Source organism: Haemorhous mexicanus, chromosome 13 (assembly GCF_027477595.1).
Source record: "Haemorhous mexicanus isolate bHaeMex1 chromosome 13, bHaeMex1.pri, whole genome shotgun sequence".
Lineage (NCBI taxonomy): Eukaryota > Metazoa > Chordata > Aves > Passeriformes > Fringillidae > Haemorhous > Haemorhous mexicanus.
Genome location: NC_082353.1, coordinates 14,611,888 through 14,631,011, shown reverse-complemented (window position 1 = coordinate 14,631,011; position 19,124 = coordinate 14,611,888). Strand labels below are relative to the sequence as shown.

Genomic DNA, 19,124 nt, shown 5'->3' with positions numbered 1-19,124 from the left:
AGAGCTGGATAGGTTCCAGAGCAAATACACTGAGGTGGGCAGGAAAGGAGAAGGAGTTTGAGTAGCTAGCAGCAGTTCCTGTGTTGGAAGCTGTCAGACTTTGCTGGGAAACTCCCCTTTGCCCTGGGTTTGTTTCGGGTCCCAGGGGGACTGTGATAAGGCAGGTTTTGGTCACACTCTGCTAAGTATCCTCAGCAGACTGCTGGGACAGACGCCAGTGGCTGGAAAATGGCAGTGACATGGTGTGGCTGGCTCCTCTTCAGGGCTTAAACAGCACAGCAATGTCAAGCAGCAAGAGACGTCAGCCCTGGCCAGGAGAAGGGAACCCATATCCCCGAGGCTGCAGGCTGCCCTCTGCAATTTTCAGGGACACCTGGTGTCCTTCTCTTGCTCTTGGTGGCAGGTTACTCCTGCCCAGCCAAGTGGATCAGCTCCTGGTTCCAGCTCATTAAACCCACTTGTGTTCACAGTCACCAGCAGAGCCAAATGGGCCCTTTAGTGCCCCTCGTCTTTGTTGCTCTATAAATACCACTGGCTGTGGTGACACTGGTTTGGGCTGGGCTGTTCTGGCTCTGGAGGTGAGGGTGGAGCAGACACCAGGATGGGGATGCTCTGTGGGGATTTTTCTGCTGTTACCCACTGTGATCACACTGTGACTACTGTCACCACGGGGACAGACGTGCTTCAAGCCCTGGAGGGAGGGGATGATGACAGCCCAGGGTCTTTGTCATCCTGTCAAGCATCCTGTCCAGGTGCCCTGACCCTACACCTTTTTCATAGAATCGTCAAGTTTGGAAGAGCCCTTTCCAATCAAGCCTAACCATCAACAGAGCATTATCACTGTGACCTCTAAACCATGTCACCCAGCGCCACATCCAGACGCCTCCTGGACACCTCCAGGGATGGTGACCCCACCACTTCCCTGACCAATCTATTTCAGTGCCTGACCACCCGAACAGTAATTTTTTTTTTTCAAATGTAATCGGAATTAGAATCTGAATTTTACCCATACGGGCCCTGGGCTGTCCCAGGGAGGCTCGGGAAGGAGGATGCCGTGTCGGCAGGACCCTCCGGGCAGGCTCTGGCAGCGCTGTCCCCGTCCCTGCTGCCCCCGGGCGGTAGCGGGGATGGGGAGGCGCCGGTCTGCGGGCAGCCGCGGTCCTCTAGCGGGGCAGGAGGAGCCTGCCGGGTGCGGAGTGAGCAGGGCCGGGCCGGGGTCGCTGCTCAGCCCCGGGGTCCCGCTCGGGGACCCCGCTGTGCCCGTCGAGCGCCGCCACCACCGCCCCATCCTGGTGACGTCATACCGTACACTGAGTGACGTCACAGCCGCGCGCGCCCCGCCGGCTTTAAATTTTAAACCGGTAGCGGCGCCCAATAGGCTCGGTCCGCGCGCTGGGCAAGCCCCTTCCGTCACTGGCCCTCGCCAATGGTATGGCAGCGCTCTGCGCGCGGCTGGCCAATCAGCAGCGAGCAGCCCTCTCACCGCCCCCACCGCTCCGCCCTCCCGCTCCCCGTTCTCCGCCAATGGGAGAGGGAGGTGCGGGGAGTGGGAGTGGCGGCCACTCAGCGGCAGCCAATGGGGGCCCGCGCTAGGCGAGGGCGCGAGTGGCTGTACCGGCGGGCGATGGCGGCGGCGTGAGGGTCCCTCGCCATGTCGTGCTCGCACAGCGCCGTGTTCCTGCTGGACACCGCCGGCCCCGCCCGCCGCGAGCGCCTCCAGCGCGGTGCCCTCCGCCTGCTCACCCTCCTGGGCTGCCGCTTCGGCCTCTCCCGCCTCCGCTGGGCCTTCCGCTTCTTCGACTCGCTCGGCGGCCGCGGCGGCGCCTCGCGGGGCGGTGGGTTCCGCCCGCCCGGGCCCCGCGCCTGGGAGCGCTTCGAGGAGGAGCTGGCGGAGCGGCTCGGGGCACGGGCCCCCGCCGCCTTGCCCGGCCCCGCGCCCCGCGCTGCCCTCACGCACAGCGGGCTCAAGGAGACGCTGCTCGACTTCCAGTGGGACCGGCCGGAGATCGCGTCCCCGGCCAAGCCGCCCCGCAGGAGCCGCAGGACGGGGCTGACCGCCCGAGAGCCCCCGGAGGCGCCGCCCGAGGGTTTCGTGAATGCCGTGTTCCTGTTCTCGCCCTGCCCGCACTCGCGGAGGGAGCTCCGGCAGTTCGTGTCGGGGAACGACGCCCCCTCTTCCCCTGGAGAGCCGCCCTCGGCGCAGGAGCTGGCGGAGAAACTCCTGCCCAAGAGTGTGCAGGAGTTGCTCGTGGAACAGAAAATCAGCCTGTTCTGGGTGGACACTGCCGACTGGGCTCAGGTAACGGGGCCGCACGGCCCAGCTTTCAGCTGTGAGCACTAGCGGGACATCTGCCACGCTGCTCTCTGGCATGAGTAATCTTTGGGTGGTAAGGAACCACACCAAGGTTCACTCACTGCCGCATAATCTTCAGCAAGGAACTGAAATCTGGAGTGGAATTGCTACATGGAGACTGAGATACTTCTGCAGTGGAGTAGCTGTACAGTGTTTATTGATAGGATGTCTTGTGCTTTGACTTAGAGGGGTGTTACAGCTGTTCAGAATTGCAGATAAGCAGCCTGATAGTTCAGGTGTGTAGATACCAGATTTTTTTTAAAAAAATTGCCTCGAAAATATTTCTGGCTTTTAATTCATTGGGAATAATATTTATTTTGTTAGGTTCCTATGAAGGCTGATAAAGTCCATAAAAACCCTCACAAGGCACCATGTTTAGATGCTGTGGATATGTTTCATATGCCAGCTTTTCTGAAAAAGTGCAATCTTTATTTGTTTGCATGAAAGCTCTCTCACTGCCAACCTTAACTTGAGACCTCTCTGTTACTTTTTTTTCAGCTGATCGAATGCCCGGATCATGGTGGCTACTGGACAATGTGTGAAGTGATTCATCAGATAGGAGGCACCATTTTGCCAGCTGAAACCTTGGTGCACTGTTTGAGTCACCCCAGGGCAGATGCTGCTTCTGGCTTCCTCGGAGACTCCAGGTTCCCAGAGCCACAGGCTGTGCCTTGGGCCAGGCTTCTGCCCCTGGATGGGACTTTGAACTGTTTGTTCTCCCGGCCGTCCCTGTATCGATCAGTGTTTCCTCAGCAAGAAGGAACATTGTTTCTCAGCATGCCTGGTAATTAAAAGCAAAGAAAAATATAGATGTGCATGGTAGTAACTGATCTCTTGTGCAGGGTCCTTGATGAGCTTCCCTTGTGAATAATGTGTGTAGAAGTAACTTCATATATTTCAAAGCCTAGGTGTTTTTCTTTTAAAGTTCTGCTTGTGCTCTACTTCTGATATGAGGTCTGTGAGCCCATTTTTCTAATTTAGCCTCTTCAGTTTGCCATGCTCCTAGATGTTTGGATGAAGAGCTCTTTGCTGGTCCCACCTTGTAGAGGTGTACTCCCTTTTCTCATACAATTATTTGATTTAGCTAAAATAAGAACACAGATTAAAAACCACTTCTAAAGAAAACAGATCAGCTGTAAAGCAGCATGCAGGATGCATGGGGTCTTTCTTTAGTAGTGCTTCCATGCACTCAGCTCCTTGGGAGCATGGGGTGGAGGTCAGTCCTGCAACACACTTACTGCAGAGTATATTCCCTGTTTAGTCTTGGAACTCACTTTTTTGCCATTGAAGTTGTCTCTTCACCTTGATGGAAAAGGATTGCTTTTAGACTTTTTCTTTATCCTGTCCTTGCACAGGAGGGAAGAAGCAGGAAAGCTGTGCCGTGATCCTGGAACCTCTTGCCATGAGCCAAAGACAGCTGCAGTGTCCACTCAGCATTGTTGTGAAAGGAACCTTGACAGACTGGAGCTTGGCACAGGCTGGCCACTTCCTCACAGAGAGCTGGATAGTGCAGAGCTCACAGGCTGAGCAGGGAGAATGTAGCAGGTCTCTGTTTCGTCAGCTGCTGAGGAGTCTGGTGGCTGAAGGACTGCATGTGGTAAATCTTCCTCTTTGCCTTAAACTGATACCTGCTCTGAAATGAGCTGTGACAGAAGGGGTGGCAGTATCATGTTGTGAAGACAGTAATAGACACTGTACTGCAAATTGCTTATTTGAAGCTAAATTCAGAGCATTTTTTTTGAGGTCATGTAACTCTGTAACCTGCTTGTAAAGTATCTGTGCTCCTTAGGTCTCTGTATTTCTAGATAATGTAAACTCTTCTCTTTTTCCCTTTTTTTCCTTTTAAAATGCAGATTGCTGAAGTATCTCTGTCTAAGACTTGGTGCCCCTGCACTGCTGTTATGTCACCTCTTTCTGGGGATACTGCACTTCTGACTGTGCTTGGTCCTGAGAAGACTGCTGAAATTCAGGGATGCAGCCTTGAAGGAGCTGTAGTGGAAGACTCTTCCCAAGACTCTGCTACTCACCTGCCAGAGATTGTGAATAGTGTGTTGAGTAAAATTGACATGTCAGTGGAAGATTCTCTGGCCAGTCTGGGTAGGTGTCAGGAAATGCAAAACTCGCCATCTTTTGATAATCTCCAGATCTGCAGTAGAAAAAACCTAAAGTTAATGATTTTCTCCTTGAGGAGTCTCATTTCTGGGACTTGTTCATTGTGTCATCTGTAGCTAAGGGCTTGTGATGCAGAAAGAAATTTGTATGGGTGTAGCTTTCTGTTTTTTTGAGAGTGTTAGTTTCCATTAGCTTGCAGATAAAGCACAGATACATGTGCCTGAGGACATGCTTTTAGAAGAAGGCTTCCTAAAATGTGTCACATGGGCCATCGCTGGCCAGTAAAGCCTTTGGGTGGGACTGCAGCAAGGAGGCTGCTTTTACATGAGTGTTTTGTATTAATCTTCTGATATCATAGAATACATCTTCTGATGTATTGGCTGTGAAATTGTCTCGAGGATCAAAGGTTTGTGAACCTCTGTCTTTGAGCTTGTGTGAAGCTTCTGCCACTTAGTTCAGCTTTTCTCATTTTTGAGTATGTGTGTGTCTGTACAGGAGAAGAAGCTCCAGTGCCAGAGTGGGTCCAACGGGAGCTGTCCCATACAGGGGGCTGGCATCCTTCAGTGCTGGAAGCGTGGTATCCTGCATCCAATGCTTGTGGAGCAAGCTCAGATCTGATGGAGTCATTCAGGTATTTTTCTGAATGTCTCTGAGCAATAATCAAGGATTTCTGCTTCCTATTAAGGGAGTATGGCTGTAGCATTGCTTAGAGTTCTAGAATTCTACTGCTTTTGTTTCTGTACTCAGTTTACTGGTGGCTTATCTCTTCGTGGGGTATATAGACAAAAGAAATTGGGAACAAGATGTTTGGGTATCAGTTGGCATGGATTAAAATCTTGGTAGTTTTAGGAGTTATAAAGGTCACTTAAAATGACCTTAAGCTACTTGGGAAATGACAAATTTCAGCTGTTTTTTTTATGGGATGGTAAGATCCAGTGCAAGATACTGAAGATGTGGTTGAATTCTCACGGTTGGTATTTATTTGGTATGAATAAACTTGTTTTGTTCAAAGAGCTTGCTGAATGGAACAAAAGAGCCTAATGCAGGGCAGTTTAGAAAGCACAAAGCTGCTCATTTAGTTTTGTGGTACAGATCAGTGCCATATCCATTGTACATTAATGTAATGCTTGTTTCCAGCATTTTGAGAGGGCTTGGGTTTTCTGCATCTCCTAAGTGTGTTGGGGAACAGGTGCTGGAAGAGTTACTAGTGTGTGCTACTTGCACTATATTGCTGCAGACTGGAATCTAGAAGAACCTTGTTTCTGTTCACAGGAAGGAAGGGATATGCTTCCTACTCCCACCTTCTTTTGATAACTGTATTGTTCTTTCATACAGGCTCCTGCAGGTTCCTTGTGCTAACAGGAAGGATGGTGCAGAGCAGTCTGATGTGGAGCTCTCAGAAAGTCTGTCTGAGCTGTACCAGAGAAAATTCAGTGAAACCTCTGCTGCAGCTGGACCAGGAAATAACAAAAAAAGACGTATGTATAGTTTGGGGTTATATGTGTGTGTTGTCAATAAAAGATGATGCATGAACTCCAGAGATCTGTACTCTTAAGTAGTACCATGGTATAGATATTTTTTTTATCTAGGGGCAGTCTCATTTGATTATTAGTATTAGGTTAGTCCTGTAGTAGAACCCAAATTATTGTAATTCAGGGCTGTGCAGCGAGTGACAAAGCTGTTAAAAGCAGCATGCAGAGCTCTGCAGTTTAATTAGCTGTTGAAACAGGGACTGCTCCAACTACTAGTAAATATTGCAGCCTCTCAATTTTGTTCTAATTAGAGAAATAAACCATTTTTTTTTCTAGAAGAGTTTAATCATTGCATTTCTCTGCACTAACTACAGCTGACTTTACCTTAGCCTCATGTATTTGCAAGTCCTGCTGTCAGCTGTTTCTATTTCTGTGACATAAGATTGCTACCTATATATATAACTTCTGATTAAACCTGTGTAAGCTCTTATGCAGAACAATATGCACCTGGCTTTTTGTTTGGAGAAGTAGCTGTCTGCTACACTGCCTATATGTTGATTTCACAAGGAAATACCATGGGCCATGTTTTCCTCTAGGAGGAGATTCTGGATTACTTAGGTCACAGTAATCCAGAATTCAGTTTTGTTCTCTACCTTGGATGGAGTTCCTGTCCCAGTGTGCCTGATGGTAGAACTCTCTCTTGTGGCATTGCAGGTGGGGTTCCCCGAACTCCAGTCAGGCAGAAGATGAAGACCATGTCCAGATCCCTGCAGATGCTCAATGTAGCAAGACTGAATGTAAAAGCTCAGAAGTTTCAACCTGATGCTGTGCCACCAGCAGTGAACGAGAAGGTTCCACAGAAGCTTTCAGCAAAAAGATTGGATGAAAAGGTGGAAGGAAAGGCAAAAGCACTTAAAATATCAATTGGTGTGTGTTAAGTCCTGTTACCTTTCTGTCTTGATACATCACATATGAACTCTTGATATCCTGATACAGGAATCATAGAGGATCTTTATGGAAGGGAGAACAAAGGATAATAATGGAATATTCAGTACCAAGGAGCAGATCAGTATTTGAGTTTCTGTATCTTCAGCATGGCAAAGAGTAGACATTTATCCCACCCTTCTGCCATTTAGTTTCTGATTCTTTACAAATTGGTGTTACAGCTGTTTCTGGGGTTAGTTTCTTGCCTTGTATTCATCTGAAAAAAACAACAGGGATTTAGCTTTTAAATTTTTTAACCAAAAGAAATAGAGGGAAGCACTCATCAAGGTATAACTGGAAATGTAGTCCTATTTATTAATTAGGCAGAAATAAAGGGCATTTCTTGACTGCTTCAATAGCCTGAAAGTTTGGTGATCTTAAGCAAACCTGGTTGATTATAGGACTGATTTATCTTATAATATGTCATGGGCCTGAACCTGGGACAGCCTCTGTTAGTGTGGTGGGGTCTGGGTGCATCATTGCTGGAGGAAATATTTATTATTACCTCCTCTGTTCCCTGCTTCATCTGGAGTGAGTATTTTATCAGGAAGGTGTGGCGAACATGCATTTAGTTAATGGAGACCATTTCCTTGCAGACTTCCAAACAGAGGAGGAGCTGCAGTCCCACTTGGCTGCAAGCTACCAGAAGGCTGTTGCTGAGGGAATTCCCTCATCTGTGTGTGCCCAGAATATGATCATGGCCATTAAAAGGTTCTTGAAAATACAAGATGCTAAAGAGAAAGAGGTAGGTGAGAGCATGTGGGCAGGGTTGTAACTGATCTGGAAGTTAGAATTTTTACTATTTTGGGCTACCTTTCCTTCATATTCTCTGAGGTTTTATGTGGAGGTGCACCATGGTCACTGACTGCTTCTATCTGTGAGGACACAACAGTGAAAAACTGGATGTTTGTAAAAAATGTTGGAAAATCCAGTTCATTTATCATTTTAGAACTTTGCTAAATGTTGCAATACGTATTTTCTTCACATTGACCTCCTTACAAATTCTGGTTTCAAAGACAGTATTTTAAAAAATACATTCTTGCAAACTGTATTTTAAAGAACATGCATCTTTTGTTTTTGCATTACGTGGCAAATCTAGGCCTGGGTTTGTCAGGAAAGAGAAATTGTTCAAGTATTTCTTACAATCTTTAGCACTATTTATAGGCCTACAATAATCTGAAACCAAAACTGGTAAACCTGTGATTAATTTAAAAAAAACACTGTGAAAGACAAAAGCAAAGTGGATCCAGGGTGAAGAAGGCCTGGAGCTGTGAGCAAGAGACCTCTGTGATTTCAAGCTCTAAGTTGTTTTATTTCATAACTCTGCTACTGAAGGAAAAAGTAATTAATTTCCTTGAAATAAAAGGAAAAAATTGTACTTCCAAAAGAATAGGTTGGGGTGGTAACTGGGGGACAAGGGAAGAACCTGCCCTGCAGATAGGGAACAGTTTTGAAGTTCTTGCTGTCGTCATGTGTCTGCAGGTGGCCTGTGTGGGAAGAGTCAGAAACCATCTCCTGAAGACCAGCAAAATGCTCAGACAACAGCATGGCTCACAGAAGGAGACCAAAGTCAGAGAGTATGAGACACTGTATTTACTTCAGCTTCTGAGATACTGTGGAGTTGGTTAGCAGTTTTTAATGGTGGCTTTTTTCTTCATCTGGAAAAGTATTTACATAGGACAAATATTTCAAGGGTAATCTCTGGTTGCAGTAAAACCATTTCATTAAATGCAAATATACTCGTGCTGTGTGATAAGCACTGCAGCCAATATCTGGAGTGAGGTATCTCCCTTGCCACCCAGATGAAATGCTAACTAAATATTGCTGTCAAAAGGAACCACTTCCCTTCCCATTGCTTTTTTGAGCACACCTTTTGCAGTAAATCTGCTGTTTGCAGTAGAAAAAGAGGTGGTGGATAATTACTTGTTTCCTTAGGTGCCGACTTCAGGTATTTTTGCGCCTTGAGTTGTGCCTTCAGTGCCCTTCGCTGCAAAGTAACGCTGAGGAAATGGAGCAGCTGTTAGAAGAGGCAAGTATAAACCAGGTTGTGTTTCTGCATGGCACTAGAAATGTGTACCTGGAACCTGCTTTTCCTTTGATTTTACACTAACACTTCATATTCCTTACTAAAATATCTGGTGCTGCAGCTGGCACACCTTAATCCATTTTGCCACCTGACCTTCTCTTGCAGGTGACAGATATGCTGCGCATCTTATGTCTGACTGAAGACCCAGCCTATCTTACAAAGTTTCTAGAGGAAATATTAGAAGTGTAAGTTATTTGGCATGACTTATGTATTGCTGGGGACTATGGTTTGGGTCAGATGTTGTCTGTGAGTAGGGAGCAATCAACAGCTTTGATTTACTGCATCTTTGTAATTCTCAGAAATTTAGATGTGTGCTCTTTATTACGCTTATATTTTGGTTAAAGGAAAAGTAGCTGATAAGCAAATAAGCTAATTAAAAAACCCCAGTTGATATTCCAGTTGATGACCCAGTTTGTTGTTTTTAAATGGGCATGTAAGGACAAGGATTTAGTTCACACCTTGGGTTTGAAATACCAAAGTTTTGAGGAAGGGTGTATTTCATGTGTGTTCTCTCTGGTGCTCCAGGTATATGAATTCTATCCCGAAGACCCTCGGAGATATTTATTATGGTCTGGGTACACAAATACCTCCAAAGCTGGCATCTGTTCTGCCTTCAGACTTCTTCAGTGATGACTCCATGACTCTGGATAGCAAATCTCCAGGCCTTCCTCCCTCTTTATCATCTGTCTTAACTCCCAGTGCTGTTTGCACTGAGGGCGATCAGCTGGAGGAGCTGCGCACCAGATCTGCCAAAAAGAGAAGGTAGTAACTCCAAACAGGAGGCAGCTGTTTGTTGACTATAAAAAATACAGTCTGGATTCTGTATTTGTATCCTATGCAAAAGTAGATTTCAGGAGCATCTTCCATGAGAGGAAAAGCATGCTATGCTGTGCAGTAGCTGACCTATATTCTTAAAGATAAAACTGATTTACTGGAGATCTCTGTGTTCATATCACTGGGGTTCTGTTTTCCTATCAGCAAATTGTGAATGAATTCCAATACCAGCCTTAGGAATAGCTTTTTATATTGCAAATCATATTCCAGTGTTGTAGTAAGTGAGGTATCAATGTAGTTTGCAATTTGAATTTGGGTAAACACTTTCTGTCTCTTGAGTCACACCTAAATTAAATTGTCAGTAGGTTGATAACTCTGCTTTTGATCCTATTTTAATTTAATTTTTGTGTGTTTTCTGAAGGAATAATGTGTTAGCCAGACACAGGAGCATGACAGAAGCACCACAGAACTTTCGTCAAATTGAGATTCCCAAGGTAGCCAAGAACCCCATCAGAAAGGTAAAACTTCCAGAAGGATTGTCTGTGAGTTGTAATGCTTGACTGCAAAAACTCTTGCTCTGTATTCCCTTAGTAAGTGTGCCCTGTACCAGCTGTTCAGAGATCAAATTGTTCTGAAGGAAAAATAGAAATAATGTGTGGTTCAGAGCTTGTAGTTAATATTCATACTTAAACATAATATTGCACTGCTGCTGAGGCTGATTTCTCATTTGTTTCAGGAGAACTCGCATTCTTACCTTGCCACTGAGAAGTCCCAGCAGATGCCTTTGCTGCAGAAAGAGGCAGTGCAAGGTATATTGACTTCTGGCTTGTTCATGGAAAGGTGCATCTTCAGCACATGTTGTCCCTGTAAATTTTACTGAGCCATGATGAAATATGCTGAGGCATGCTGGAAATCTGAAGGAAGTTTTGCTGAATTGTGCAGAAACTTTGAGGGGAAAAATTATGTGGTATTCTGTGTACTCATACACAGAAAACTTAAATTTCGTGTCCTCTAAAGAAAACCTTGACTCTTGAAATTATTTCCAACTTCTCTGTCCTGAAAAGAAAATGGGGACAAGAATGACTATATCTGAAAATAGGATATATCCCCACAAATACTTCTTAAAAATAAATCTCATGTGTCCTCTGAACCAAGATGTGCTTTGGTTGAGATTTTGTAGTGCACCTAATGTTCCACATGGGACACTGACTGTCTGCTTTTTCTGCTATGGCGTCTGCTTGTAGTTTATTGCTGGAATCATGCAAATAATAACGCATTCAGAAGAGAAGGCTGGAATGGATTTAGAGGAGTACATATTCCAGTAGCAGGAAAAACAACTTTTCAAAGCATTTTAGCTCCTAAAAGGTTGTCTTTCCATGCTGGTATATTGTTCTATCCCATGTCACCTAACAAAATTACCTTTGTATTTTTTTCCTTTTTTTTCCTTCTGCTTTTCCTTGTAATCTGATCTTTTCTTGCTTTTATTGTCTCACAGAGGTTACAAAGGTAAGGAGGAATCTCTTCAATGAAGAGATACTTTCACCGTCAAAAAGGTCACTGAAAAAGATGCTTAGAAGCCAGTCAGTATCAGCTGTGGAAGGCCTAAAATACAAATGCACCAGTGAGGGCAACAAAGGTAGGATATGACTTGCACATGTAGGATTGTTGTGGAAGAGCTTTTGCTAAAATTCCTATTTTTACATTCTCAATTCCATGAAACAATTATAAAGGTTTTTAATAAAGGATAAAAGGAGGTCATTGCTGTGGTGTTTGGAGGGTGAATAATGGATGATGTTAAACCTGTTTTTACTAAACTCTTTACATCTTGTAAAGAAAATTAAAAATGCTTGATTAAAAAAGGATCTGTGAAATAAAGATGAATAATGAAAGTTATCTCTGTAGGTTAACTATGTCTGACATGGTACAATACTGAGGGAGTGGGAGGAGGTGTAGACACTGGACTGAAATAATGATAGCTTGTGAGTGCTGGGAGACAGCACAGTGGTTCTGTATTGACTTAAGAATGACTATTGTCATTCTTAAGCTGAAGCCTGTACAAAACTGTATTTATTTGTTTGTTCCAAGTGCTTTGTAATGGTGTGATGTTACAGCTCTTACATGATTTTTAGATCATCGCAAGTTATTGACCAAGAGAGTTGCAGAAACACCACTGCACAAACAGGTGTCCAGGAGACTCCTGCACAAGCAGATCAAAGGCCGGTGAGTTCTTTCTGAATTTCTTCAGTAACTATTGGCTGCCTAATTAATGGCTATGGGCAGAATTACCAGGTGTCATTGCAGTCAAAGATGATCTTCACTTAAGGCAGTAAGAGAACCAGTGGAGGCTAAATGCCATTGCTTAAGTGGGGGGAAATACTGCTTGCTTCATCATGTAAGTCAGGCTACTTTCATTCCTGCAGCTAATGTCTGTTTAGGTTCAGTTGCTGATTCAAGGGCTTATAAAGAAAAGGCTCCTGCTGTGGGCTCCAGGCTGAATTGTAGCATTTTCTTTCATGTAGAACTGTTACCTGTACATCTAGGGAGCTACCAGTACTTAATTGCATGTCAGTAGGAGGCAAAGTGCTTACTGGTCACTCGCTTGGAGTAGCCCACAAAGCAATATATTGGTGTAGAATAGAGCGCTGCTTCTCAGTCTCTGTGGCAAGTTCTGTTTCTGTAAATGTGCTCAGTATGCTAAGCCTAAAATGTCTGTTGTTTCTCAAGGTCTTCTGATCCAGGTTGTGACACTGGTGTTGTAGAAGAATCTCCAGAGAAGGCCATATATGGTGAGCACTGATTTTTCATTAAAGGTGGTTTGGCTGTGTCATAGCTTGTAAGATGAGTGTGCTTTGATTTGGCTAATTCATTAGAAGTCAGTCCAAAAGTGTTGTACTGTTCTGTTCTGACAGAGCCACTTGCTGCTCTTTGCTTTAACAGTTCTGTACAGTTTTAAGTTAAGAAAGAGAGGTAGATAGTAAGTCTTTTAAATGAAAAAACGTGAAGGACTTGAAGGGTGAACAAGATTCTGAGCTGCTATAATTACTGTCAAACCAGCACATGCTTATTTTTAATGTAACTTCACCATGTTGTGCTGTGACCCTGCTCTGATTTCTGCTGTAACAGACAGCCACCTGGCTCTGGGGAGTGTCTCTTATGTTGGCTACTGCTGTTCCTTTTCCCCAGAAGGGAAGGAAAAACCAGCATGTCTGGGCAAGCAGGAAAATGAAATTGCTAGCAAAAAGAGACAAGAGCATTAACCCATCTTTTAACTTGGTTGTAACTCGCATTGAACATGGTTTTTCTAGCATTCCTTTCCATATAATTGCTAAGGGGGAATGAGAGTAATCACGAGTTAGAGGAGGAGCATCGTTACTTTAGGAGATTTGTATGCATAAATATTCCAAAATCCTCAAGAAAACCGAACATTTGCTTCACCTGCTGCCTTCCTGGGTGAGACAGGTTATCTGTAGAGAAGTTTCTTCTGAGAGTATGTTCCTTGCAGTTGTGAACTGTTCCTGATGATGTGCCCATTGCTGAAGGGGAAAGAAGGCTCAATCTGCAATGTCCTTGCCTTTTCAGAAGCAGGTTTGAGAAGAAGCCCACGCATCAAACAGCTGTCTTTGAATAGGACCTGCTCTGGTATTTTCTATTCCACTACGCAGCCCAGCTCAAAAAATTCACAGCACCTCCACCAGGGACAAGAAGAGGAGAGCTGTAAACTGCAGGATGCAGAAGGTACTGAGTGGGAATTGAGCAGACTGATACTGCTGATCTGAAAAGCTGACATGGATAGCTCTGAGTTTGATTTGATTTGGCTCTACACGAGACTGTAAGAAGCTAAGAGCTGTCATGTAATATCTTCCGTAGACAGAAATTCATCCTCAGTCATTATTTTTTAATTGGTAATCTGAATTTTGAGGATGGTAAGGCAGCTATTTCTATGATTAATTCACTGCCAACTTAACAAACCAGTCAGGCCCATCTAACAGAATACCACTGATTTGTCAGTCTGCATTCCTTAAAAGCAGTGAAATCCTTGTAAAATATGGGACAGAAATCCTATAGCTTACTCTGTGGCAGCATAAAGCAATGACTGATGGGATCTTCTTTGCAGGCTTTCTCAGTAGGATTATCAGCTAAAAATGGTGACACTTAGTTCTTTATATTCTACTTATTAGAATCCTTAGTCATGAACCAGAACTATCTAAAGCTACAAGCTATAAATAGAATAAGAGGCCGAGGTATTTTATACCTTTTTTTACCATTGGAGCACTCTTTCTAAAGATGGGTATTAATTTCATAATGGGAAATAACAATAGTTCTGGTGAAGCTTTAACTCTTGGTTGGAAAAGAACATGCCAGGGATATGAACTTTTTATACTACTTTTCCACACATCTGACGTGACTCAGACAATTGTGGCACGTTACTTTGTGTTAGTTAAATTGTACTGTTCCATTTTATAGGCCTTAACCAGCATTCAGAGAGCCCCCCCATCCAGAGTCCCAAGAGGTTTTTCTTTGGTGCAGTCATTGACATGGGTAGTCCAGCAGGGAAGCATTCACCTGGAAGGAGGAGAACAAGAAAAGATTCCTTACACTTAGAGGAGCTCACCTCATGTCAGGTAGAAACAGTTACCTACCTCTCTTTCTCTTTCTTCCCATCCTTGTTTTCTCCTCCATTCATCAGCATCTTAAATTTAGTGTTCATTAAGTCTCATCCAGTGGGTTTTTTATGTTTCAAATCTTGGGAAGTAAATATGAAGATGGATAGATAATGAGATAGATAATACTCCTGGAGTAGAACAAGCATGATTCTTTAATATTTTATTTTTCCCCTGCAGACTCCTAGAAGAACACCTCATAAATTTGCCCAGAAGCCACTGAATTCTGCCAGTAAGCTCCCAAGGAGATCGCCTCGCCTTGTCCACAGGACACCTCAGAAGCTGGAGAAGACACCTGGCAGAAGTCCAGCAGCTAAGCAGACTGTAGCTAAATGTTTGGGAAAGTACTTTTCTCATCCTGCACAAAGGGTCAAGTCTTCATCTGCGCTAACTGACAGCAAGAATGTTCACTCACTGCAAGTAACTGTTGAGGACTGCTGTGCAGCTCTAACACTTTCCCCTTCTTGCAAAGAGCCTGGCTGGCAAACACCGAAACGTGAAAGGTTCACAGCCTGGGTATTACCTCCAACAAATTCAAATCCAACTGCTTGTTCTCCGCCCTCTGTCACCCAAGAAAGTCTTCGGACTCCAAGACGTTCCTTGAGATACCTCTCAAAATTAGCATCTCCAGTTAGTGCTCGGAGGCAAATCCTCACAAAGGAAATTCAGGTGCAGTCAGATCAGTTATCTCAAGCACCTGAAAGGACACCCAGGAAACTTGAAGATCCAGGTTCAAAGTTATGTACTAGCCCACTGAGTACAGAAATACCTCAACTTGCTGCGAGGCCAGAGCCTCTCTGCAGTTCTCCACTCCATGAAGGTTCCACAAACACTGTGATAAGCTGCTCTGCTTCCCACATGCAGCTTGGGGAGTCTGGCTGGGAACCTGGTGCGTCTAAACCATCTTCTCAAAAGACTCCAGGTATTACTGGTACCTCACTGAGGTCCCTGCTTCACACACCCAAGCAGGCCAAATGTGAACCAGGTTCTAGAGGAGAGAGCCTCACATGTGCAACACTTGGAGAAAATGAGGACAGTCGTCATAATAGTGGTGGTAACTGTTCTGTGGAAAACCTTCAGCTTCATCAGTCCCAAGTTACTGAAAATACTTCTGTATTGGAGAAAAATAAACAGATGGATAGAGTGTCTCAAAAGTCTCCTTCAAGGGAGGACTTGGAAAACCATTTGTCTCCAAAGCCTTTTGCTGGAGGGCAGGAACATGCACAGAATGCTGAGAGAGACTGTGAGCCATCAGTTAAGGGGGAGAACTGCAGTGCAAACACCTGTGAGTCCTTCCTAAGCGATTTGCAAACAGTTAGTGATGACTTGGAAGCAAGAACTGTGCTGAGGGAAGAATGTATAGGAGTGAAGGCTCCAAGTCTCAAGAGACGCTCCAGATTTGCCCTGAATGCTTCCCCTCCTGTGCAGAAGTCTCCTCCTGCCTATTCCTTACGCTGCACTGCAGACAGGAGGCAGCGGGAGGCTGCGGCACGCATGGGGGAGCCTCAGCTCGCAGCCAAGTTCTCGACTCCTGAAAGTCATGGCAAACTTCCTTCTGCCAGCCCACCGACCTACGAGGTGGAAATTGAAATGCAAGCTTCAGGCCTGCCCAAGCTTCGCATTAAGAAAATTGGCTCTTGCTCATCCTTGGAAGTTCAGCCTGAAGCAAGTGCCAGCAAAGCCAGGGGAGGAGAAAGCCCCTTCAGTGATTTTGCTTTGACCTGGTGCAGCAAACACCCAGGAAAACTAGCAGCTGCCTGTGTTTCTCCATCCTGCTGCCGTTCTTTCCATAGTACACCTGGAAAAGGTGCAGGACAAACCTACATATGCCAGTCATACACCCCAACAAGCTGTGCCTCTGCTGTCACCTCCCCATTCCCATTGGAAGCAGTTCTCCAGACACCTTCTCCAAAGCAGAAGGGGAAGACTACTCCTGATGCCATCAATGACTGGCCTCGGAGGAAGAGAGCAGCAGGCAGCACTGCTAGTGTGAGCTGTGGTCAGAGCGAGAGGAGTGCTGATGATTCGACACGGGCGTCAGCAGGCAGAGAGAGAACAATGAGGATCTCTGAACACTGCAGCAGCAAAGTGACAAATACTCTTGGGGAATTTGAACTGGAAGGGATTTGCAGGCTCCAGGATCCCGCATCTCCTAGTGACTCTGAACCGAAGGCTGATGAGGACTCTGCCGTGGGAACCTTTGGCTTGAAATCTCGGAAGCGGGTCGTTACTTACCTATCACCAGAAAAGGAGGAGAACCACAGTGCCAAGAGATCATGTCCTGACAGGGGCAGCTTGGATCTCACTGGCTTTTCCACAGATGAGGGCAACAGAAGTAAATCAAGGACAGACTCTGTGCTTCCTGAGAAACCAGGAGCATGTGCCCTCAAAACACTGGAGCAGCACAGTTGTCTAGGGGATGATGATGTCTTCCTTTTGTCAGGTAATTAAATGGCATGAAAGACACTCCACTGAAATTCAGATGTGGTTAAAAATGGGGGTTAGACTAAAACAAGAGCACAGTTGTTTCCCATGTAATTATCCGAGGGAGAGTGAGGTGAAAGGGGAGTGACTTGTAGATGACATGGAAGATAATTATGTGGAGAGGCAGACTGGATATGAGGAGTATTAACAATGGAAGAGAGATCAGAGAAATATGAAAGAGCAGAAAGCTGGAGGAACTAAAAGGCAAGTTTGAGAACTTGAGGAGAGAGGATCCCTGTTGCATCCAGCTGGTGATTTGTTCAGGTTTGTGTTGATGACACTGCCTGTTTCTGCCCAATATTCAGCTCTGAAGCCATCGAGCCAACAATCTTCAGTATAAAGCTTGGCTGTTTCAGTGCTTCAGACTGGAGTCTTGGTGGTGTTAGTCCTGTGGATGTTGGTGTTTATTGCTTGCTCCAGTTGTCTCTGCCCCTGGCAGTGGGCCACTTGAAAGTGCTACCAGAAATTATTCCTTTGCTAGCAATAATGTATCAGGAGGTGTATGGGTTTAAGCTGCCTCTCTGCCTTTGCTGTGGGTACAGACAACTCAGCTAACCCTGGTGAAACAGGCTGTTCATCTCTGTAAACAAGGCCTTGAGAATTTCAAATACTTAATCCGGTATTGTTGTAGAAATTGCAGGGGGCTGTGGCAGGTGGTGTTCTGTAGTCATTGCACGAAGCTTTGGTGTGTTTTCTCTTGCAAGGAAAGATTTTTATACAGAGGCAGTGTCTTACTCAACATTATCACAGAAAAAAGGCCAAATCTTGAAGCAACATTAATCCATATTCAGGACATGAAATAATAGACTTAAGATGGTCCTGTAAGAGACTTTCTGTACCTATAGACCTTGTGTGTCTATTTCTATATCATTGTGGTTGTAACAGTTTTCTTCCAGGAAATGTGAATTACCTGTTTTTAATACAAGTGAAGTGATTTTCTGCGAAACCAGCTAAAAACATTAATGTGCTAAGAGCTGATTCCAGACTGCCATTTACCTTTCTAAAATGCTAAAACACCACTGTGACGGCCTAGAGTTTATTTCAGATAAACGCAAAGTATCACTTATACTGATGTCAGTTTGAGGTAGCATAAAGGCTGTGGTGAGAAAACATTTGAGTTGTTTAGTAGTTTTGCTGCAGCATCTCACTGTGCTTCTCCAGGCTCCACCCCACCCTTGAAGAGTGGACTTTGTGCCAGCAGCCTTCGAGCCCTGACCCAGTCTCCACTGCTGTCCCCACCGCCGGCTCAGAGGAAGCGCGTTCAAGGTAAGCACAGGAGAGGAAAGGCTGGGCACGAGCGCACTGCCTGTGCTCTCTGCTTGCCTCCAGCTAATAAGAACAAAATCATGCTGTGCTGGAGGTTGGGCTTTGGGCAGAAAACCTGTATCTGCCACTGCTGTGTTCAGTGTCTTGGTCTCACATACTTACAAGAAACTTGGCATGAACTGGGAAGTTGCTGAAGAATGAAGAGAGAGTAGCTACATGGGAAGTGCAACTTCCACTTGGTATTTGGCTTCTTGGAATCACCAGTGAATTCTGGTGAACTGTGGCTTTCACGTATTCTTTCTGTTTTTGTAGAAGAGGAATCTGATGCTGTCCAAATTACTGCCAACCAGGAGCTGTCTCCATTCCACATCATGATTTCCAGGAGGCGTCGCCTTAGCAGGACTTACTCACGGAAAAAGCTGCTCAGCTGAAGTTTGGAGCCAGGCCAGCATGGGGAACTTTCTGTTATCCCAGCTGTACAACACACCTTTCAACAAAATCTGGTTTTTGGTGCTAGACTGGAGCTGCCTTGTGTTGGTAGGCCACTGGGTGCAAGCATGTGGCAGTAGAAATAAGGACCACTCTAAAAATTTATGGTTTCTTCCATCCATTCAAAGCCTAGCTTGGTCTTTCTGGTAGTGGAACCTTAGAGTGAGTTCTGCAGTGAAGGGCCAATTCTCCCAGGTTAAGAGGGAGAATTGTCACTTTTCTACAGCTCTTGTAAAATAAACTGATGAATTTTCATTGTGTCCTTTAATTGAAAATCTGTATTTGGCTTGAGGGATGTGGGCTGCAGGAAGGAGGATGCTGGAGGCGAACGGGTACAGAACAAGCTGCGTGCTCCTGCTGTGTCTTGTCCTGATACTAAATGGATCCCTCTGTTAATTGCTTCCAGTTTGCCACAGCTTAGTGGGAGAATAACAAGCAGATTA

The 19,124-nt window shown here is 45.2% G+C and overlaps 1 protein-coding gene across 1 annotated transcript; it reads left to right on the top strand.

The window, feature by feature from the left end:
• Positions 1–1,614: 1,614 nt before the first annotated feature.
• TICRR (TOPBP1 interacting checkpoint and replication regulator) lies at positions 1,615–18,936 on the top strand. Its single transcript, XM_059858531.1, has 22 exons — positions 1,615–2,299; positions 2,852–3,137; positions 3,709–3,950; positions 4,207–4,450; positions 4,961–5,096; positions 5,801–5,943; positions 6,652–6,864; positions 7,518–7,666; positions 8,404–8,498; positions 8,857–8,950; positions 9,113–9,192; positions 9,533–9,769; positions 10,203–10,299; positions 10,518–10,590; positions 11,277–11,417; positions 11,911–12,001; positions 12,506–12,567; positions 13,361–13,516; positions 14,246–14,403; positions 14,623–16,885; positions 18,088–18,192; positions 18,505–18,936. The coding sequence occupies exons 1-22, from the start codon at positions 1,652–1,654 to the stop codon at positions 18,621–18,623; spliced, it is 5,832 nt and encodes a 1,943-aa protein (XP_059714514.1). The 5' UTR covers positions 1,615–1,651; the 3' UTR covers positions 18,624–18,936.
• Positions 18,937–19,124: the final 188 nt, after the last annotated feature.